The following is a 7,262-nucleotide window of genomic DNA, read 5'->3' as shown; positions in this document are numbered from 1 at the left end:
GACTACAGTGATTGAAAGAAGAAACACATGGACACACAATGTGATGTAAGTGATTAGTGACGTATGTTAGTGACAATGTGAAGAGGGGTTGTTGGGAAGAAAAGGTGTACAAGGACAAAGTCTGAACTTCTATTTGAACATGGTATATGACCAAGCACATCTCTGCATGATCAATGTTAATGTCTCTTCTCCCATGCTGAAAGAGGAAGGCCTGCCAGAACAGTTCTTCTGGGGAGAACCAAACCTGCCTGGTTATCAAATTAATTAATGACAAGGCGATTTCTAAATTTAACAGGTGCTAATTGATGCAATAACATTAAAACATCAATTAGGACCTGTCAAATTCAGAGATCACCTTGTCACTAACAATGTGATAACCAGGCAGGTTTGGTTCACCGCAGAAGAACTGCTCTGCCGGAGCTTCCTCTTGAAGCTTTACAAATTGAATCTTGCACATTTTGTATCAGCTAGAAGCACATCAATTATTTGCAACACATTTTCATATTTTAAGCGATAGCTGAATTATAATAAATTTCTTTGCAAAAAATGTATGGAGTGTCAAAGTAAGACTCCATAATTATGTTTTATGATTTTTTTTTTTAATTCATTAGCACTCCAAGGAGCCACACATCTCATCTCTGTCCTAAATTGAGCTATATCAGTTGAAATCCATACACCCCATGTATGACAGACATGACCTTAATCTCCCACACAGGGGAGTGTAGATTTCAAAAGGAACCACCCATTCTGGTAACCCTATTTGAAATTTGTTCTCCTGTGTGGAAGATTAAAGTAATGTCTTTCATATGTGGTATGTGAATCTGAAATGGAATGGCCTATCAGAGATGTATAGGCTGCCATTTTGAGCACCTCAACCTCAATACATCTGCCAATAAAAATGAACTTGATTGAGAGCAATTACCTGGTGTGTCCGTGTGACAATGATTCGTACATTTGGTAGTTCAAGTGTATTATTACTCTCTTCCTTTTGGTTGGCAAGAGCTTCTAATTCTGGGTCTACATCATCATCATCATCATCCGCAGGAGCAGGGAGGTCATCAACATTGAATGCAGGGGGTGCTGGTGTAGCATCTGTCGTGGTTGGGGTGTCTTCTAGTTTGAAAAGGACAGTGTAAGACAGACAGACAGATGCATGCATGAGGACTACTTAAGAGTGAGACATATGTGACATAACAGTGATGAGGTGTTGTACAGTGTATGGTGGTTTTTAAAGAACACAATCTGCCCAGCAAGGCTTGAGTTTTGACGATTTTATGTGAACTTCTGTTTGTCCCCACTTTTTTCAAGGCCAGTCAAGGCTTGTTTAAGGTGAGTCGGTTATAGGACTATGTTTAAAAGGCGATTCGCTTTAGGACTCCGCTGCCACTACAGACTTGTAATGAGTCATCAATTGAGTCTTGAATTTCAAAAATGAAATGACTCGACTTAAAGATTTTCCAATTTCCCTATTGAGAATATACAGTGACTCAAGTCTTTTGACTTGACTCAGGAAATTGCTAGATATGACTTGACTCAATCATGAATGACTCAACTCGTTACAACTCAATTAGGAAATCTACATAAAAATTTTGTTCTCTTTGAAATTCAAAACTCACATAGGCCTACTGCATGTGGTTTATCATTATCATACCAATAAACTATATAGATCATGCCTTGGGCTTCGATTCATAAACCACATACATGTAACACCATGAGATTAGAAGAGTTAAGTTGGAAGATTTTTGGTATTATCTACATTTAAAAGGTACATTGTATGATTTGAGTAAAAGTACAACAATAACATCATTATGACAACAGACTTTCACACATGATAATAATTTGTGTGGTTTTGTGAAGATTTGAAGATGTATAGCATTTTGAACAATTTACAATTTTTATGTGAATGATGTTGACAAGAAATCACAGTGTAAGTAACATTAATGACAAAAATACAAAAGGAAAGTTTATGAAGACCTATAGCGGTTGGTCTTGATGAAGGAACAAAATGTACCATTGTTTTCTCCGTAGCTGGACAATCACAGTATGTTATTTACAAAACATAAACATCACACTAATTTACATAATGTCTGCTGAATTCACCACATGTTGGCTTGACACAATATTTGACCAGATATTTTCTGCTGGTCAGCAGGATGAATAGCCTTGCCCTTGACCTACTGATGAGGACACTTGAGGACACCTACCTTCCCCTTTCTGTTCCTCCATATCCTCTCCAACAGGTGAAATCTGCTCTTCTCGTGATGCCTCAGGCGGAGACGATCAATATCTCCCGCTTGCTTCCCTCTACCATACACACACGGACAGACAAACATGAATACAAAACACACACATACACAGAGTTACCAAAACACAGAATAACAGGTATGACAATACATGTTTAACGATGACTTGAGAGACGAAAAACAAATTGTGCGTGATGTCCCTCAAGCGAGGTCAACTTAGTTAGCAACTTAGCTTCTTACTTGCTGGATAGTTCAACCACTTTGGCATGTATACACCAGAGTTGCCATTTTTTTTCACAGGCTGAAGAGCGGCAAACACCACACATGGATGAACGGGAAATTTATCTCAAGTAGCCTATGTCACAAAGAATAAGGTGCACTCAGCCAGTCTTGTCCACACCATTTTGGGGGATCTGGAGACTGTTATTATGTAATGTGCAAACACATTTTAAATTTGGTGTTCAATTCTTCTGGAAGGACTTGATTCACTTGAATAGGTTGAATGACTGACAACATTTGCTTACTTATTGAAGAAAATTGATTTGGGGAGCCAGATGAACACATCATTTATAAACATGATGTCATCACACACAACAGATCAATGGATACAAAAAAACTAAAAATATCAAGAGCAGACTTCACATCCAGGCCCGTAGCCAGGAATTTTTGTGGGGGGTGCTGATTTTGAGAAAGTGGATTTTTGTGGAAGGGGGGTACTTATGTGAAAAGTGGACTTTCTTCCACAAATTTGGACCCTTGTTGACCAAAAAAAGCTTTAAAATCTGATTTTTGGCTCGCAAATGCTTAAATGTTGGGACTTTTTGTATACTTTACAATTTTTTTTTTTTGGTGCGTCACAAATCCCCCAACCCCCCAGGCTACGACTCTGTTCACATCAGTGTTGTAGTCCTCGAGTACAGTCCTCGGCCTCGAGGACTCCTCGAGGACAGGTTTTGAAGTCCTTGGTCCTCGGACATGTAGTCCTTGGCCTCGGATGTGTAGTCCTTGGCCTTGGCCTTGGCCTCGACCCCAAAGTCCTTGGTCCTCGACAACAAGGACCCAACAAGGACAGGCAAAATCATCAAAAATGCAGGCAAATGTTTAAAGAGTGAAAGAGTACAATCTGCTGTTTAGGTATAAATTAAAACGTTTTAGAGAAACATAACAGTTAAGGATAGCTTTTATTGTACCTGATTGAAATACAAAACAGTTTGTCAATATTTTGGTGCACTCTTAACTATCATCTTTGCTCTTTGCAAAAGATGCACATGGAGGCCAAATATGTGGTTTTATATTAAAATTCCACTCAGCCAATATGATTCCTAAAATAGGAATATCGAATAGACACAACGGGTTCTTTAGATATTTTAAGGAACTCATTGGACACTACTGTATGACATGTTTCGATTACCGGGTAGGCCTAACTGTGATCAAATGAATTTTATCTATTTTGGTTAATCTCATCAGCTACATTTGCTGCGCTTTGATCTTAAGATAGATCAGTGCCCATTTTAGACTGCTTTGTCGCACATTATTATATACCACATAACTGTCTAGCTTTTGACATCAAAATGGTAGGTATGCGATCAAACATAAGTGTGTTATATTGTAATCTTCACTACTTGTCTAGATAAGGAACAGCCCAAAAGTTGAAGTCTTATTTACGAAAAGTCCTTCCGTTAGGCTGCGATCACATAGAAGTAGTCGCTATACGAAATACGCTGATTCGAGCAGGCTGAGTTCACAGAGGATACTCCTATGTGAACTCAGCCTGATCCAACGAAATATTTTGTGTAGCTTAATACTGTATATTGTATATTTCTATGTGATCGCAGCCTTAGGGAGGAGGGGCCGAAAAGTCAGATTACGCTTTGTAAAAAGTCGTTAAAACATTGGTCAAAGTTGATCTTTTTAAGGATTTAATATAAAATTTTAGTATTTTCTGAAGTAGGCCTACGATATTGAAATTTTACAGTGGTTGCTTCAAAATGATTTTAAATCAATCTAGTGTACAGTATTCGCAACCTGCAACTTGTAAGTTAATTTTGTAAGCAGCTGATTATTTTTCATATGAAAATCCAGCAAGTCCTAATTATTTTTTTTCGTGCTAAAAAGGTACGAAGAAAATATCTTAAAATAAAATAGAATATTTGTTTCTTCCATAAACGTGATCACTAGTATCCTAGCATTGTCGCACCCATCCACCCCAGCGGCCGCACTGTATCCTATGAATACAGGTTGGAGCTTTCGATATTTGACACTTGCGTTAGAGGGAGGGTGGAAAGGTTAGCGTTCTAGCGAAAGGACTTTCGCTTATAGGACTTCATCAAACTTTTGGGTTGTTCCTAAGACTAAGAAACAAATCGATATAATGCACAAGTCGGGCTTCGTTGGTTGAAACTAGGATAAATAGTCCATTTTAGGCATGTTTATTTTATAAAGTTTAGGCTTACTGTGCAGCGTTATTTAAAGTGCATATAAAATTGCCTTATGTTGACGATAATATGACCCCCGATCGGGCGTGGTTTAGTATGGTTCATTATTATGAAAGTCCTTGGTCCTTGGCCTTGGCCTCGGAGACAAAAGTCCTTGGCCTCGGAGGGTTGTCCTTGGCCTCGGACACCATGTCCTTGGCCTTGGCCTTGGCCTCGGACACCAAGTCCTTGGCCTTGGCCTTGGCCTCGGACATGAGGTCCTCGACTACAACACTGGTTCACATCCCACGGAAGGGGTCAGTCACTACTACTGTTGGGATATGTGTGTGTTGTTAAGACCTCCAGTTCAGCCGAAAAGTATGACAATCACCCCCAAATGGCAACCCTGGCCTACTCGCCATCCACTCATGAATATCAGCATGGTGTGTGCCAGGTTCAGTCAGCGGGACTCATTACCTTTGAATAACAAATTACATGCTTCACATACCTGTGTTTATTATTCGCTATTGTGTCGTTGGTTTGTACCTTTATGATCAAGGTTTGTGCACTGAATAGTCTGGTCATCATTATCACTATCTTAAACAGGGATGCAAATTGTAAGGGAGCGGGAGCACCGCCCTAGGAAATGACAGTCAAAATTGAGGAAATAATGTCTTGAGAAGAAAAAAAGAAGAGAGGAAGAGGGAAAGAGGAAAGAAAAAGAGGTAAAGGAGGAGGTAGAAGAGGGAAACAGATATCAGCAAAAGACAATAAATTAATAGGTGAGGCTACTGAATGGAAGAGAGGAAGACACTTGTGCATAATTGAGGAATTCACATGATTATTCAAGAAATAAGAGACTTCAGTATTAAAAGAAGAAGGTGTTGGTGTTAGATTTTGGATATGGGTAACAATGCATACGAGCGTATTTGAGGAAATTTACAATTTATCATCAGAGGAGGTATTCAATGTAATTTAACAGGAAAAAAAGAAGCTGTGTGAAGGCAGGTACAGGTGGTAAGAGCGCACATAGCTGAGGAAATTTATAAAGTTAAGGCAATGAGGATTGTATGGAAAAAAAGAAGTCATAAAGGAATTCAGTGTATCAATGCTAAAAATCATAAGTGACGACCTGGAAAATTATGAGGGAATTTAAAAGTGAATATAAAGCACTGAACAAGTTGTAAAGGATAGTGAGATGGACCCATCAACATTAAGAGGTAAACATAAAAGGTAGTAACCAACCATGGTAACAGAAATGGATATACAAGGGTCAGCAAGTGGCTCCTACCAACCAGTACGATTTGGGGAAATTAAAGGAAACAAATAGAAGGCCAAATCAAATTACTTGAACATGATATGCAAATTTGATTCCCTATTAATGTAAAAATGAGGAAGTTAAAACTAAGGGCATGCTGCAAACAGATGCTAGTGCAGAGTAATTTAATCTTTGTACCTTTCAAATGATATTTCAAATGAACACTTGGAAGAAGAAAGACCAAACGCAAAAAGAGAGGTGGAGTTTCTTCATAAGGAAAAGTTATCAGAAGGGGGGCAGAGTGACAAAAAAATGAAAGAGCAAAGTGCTCTCTCACAAAAATTGAAAGAGAAAATCGGGGAGGGAGGGGCAAAGGAAAAGAAATGGAAAGGAGCCCGTGTCCCAGCAAAATTCCCACCAATCATGGGCCAAACTAGTATAAAATACCGAATTTTTGCCCGCTACGCGCGCACACTTTCCCAAATAGAGCCCCTTTTTTGGAAGTTCGAAGACTTTACAAGCAGAGTCTCTTTAAAAAACATCCTATGTTGCCATTCTCATCGTTCGAAATGCATAACAAACCTATTTTATGTCTTGTATGATAGAGGAAATCGTGAGCCTAAAAACCTTGCTCCTGAGGAAAAAATCACAATTTGCACCCCTGATCTTAAAAGTGGTTGTAGTTAGTGGCATAGTTCTTAGATGAACTTGGTCACACCACAAACTATTTGAATACTTGTTTGTTTGTTTTTAAACAACACAGATCTGGAGGAAAATAGCCTTAAGTCCGGTTTGATATTCACAAACTAAAGCCTTGATCTTGATTATTTATATTTTTAGAATACTATCCCAAAACCTAGTACGCTACAAAGCATCCTGATTGTATCTGACTTGAGGTGGTAGTAACTGGTGTTGGCACCTCTTGCCCACACACAGTTCACAATTCACATCAACAACATTTTTGACTCCACTTGTTGAGTACACAAACAAACAGCAATCATGGGAAATATAAGCTAGATCATTTTGATATCCCTTAATAATCTTCCACAATTTTTATTTGACATTTCGATTGTAACAATAAAACTACACATACTCCTATATTGATATTATACACCATACTTTTAAATCTTAAAATACTTCTTAAGTATTTCTCAGATATGAGTTCACATGCTTGTGGACATATTCAGTTACCATGGTAACACAAACTAAACAGTGTGCTATCAATGGCAGAAAAGTGATATTATTTTCACAGTAAGGTAATAGCAATATGTGTGCAATCACAGGCCCATCAATTGGCAATTATGTCCAGCTGGTTTATACATGTGTACTGTATCTTAAGAAGCCCAT

General features: G+C 38.4%; 1 protein-coding gene across 1 annotated transcript in view; it reads right to left on the bottom strand.

Moving 5' to 3' along the window:
• Positions 1–876: 876 nt before the first annotated feature.
• LOC140137731 (uncharacterized) overlaps positions 877–7,262 on the bottom strand; it is a 44,575-nt gene continuing 38,189 nt past the window's right edge. Inside the window, exon 4 of the mRNA XM_072159497.1 lies at positions 877–1,113. Within this exon, the coding sequence (XP_072015598.1) occupies positions 878–1,113 (236 nt within the window). The 3' untranslated portion in view covers position 877. The remainder of the gene's footprint in view (positions 1,114–7,262) is intronic.

The sequence above is a fragment of the Amphiura filiformis genome, chromosome 17 (genome assembly GCF_039555335.1).
Source record: "Amphiura filiformis chromosome 17, Afil_fr2py, whole genome shotgun sequence".
Classification (NCBI taxonomy): Eukaryota; Metazoa; Echinodermata; class Ophiuroidea; order Amphilepidida; family Amphiuridae; genus Amphiura; species Amphiura filiformis.
The sequence above is the reverse complement of the archived record's forward strand: the minus strand, read 5'-3'. Positions and strand labels throughout refer to the sequence as shown.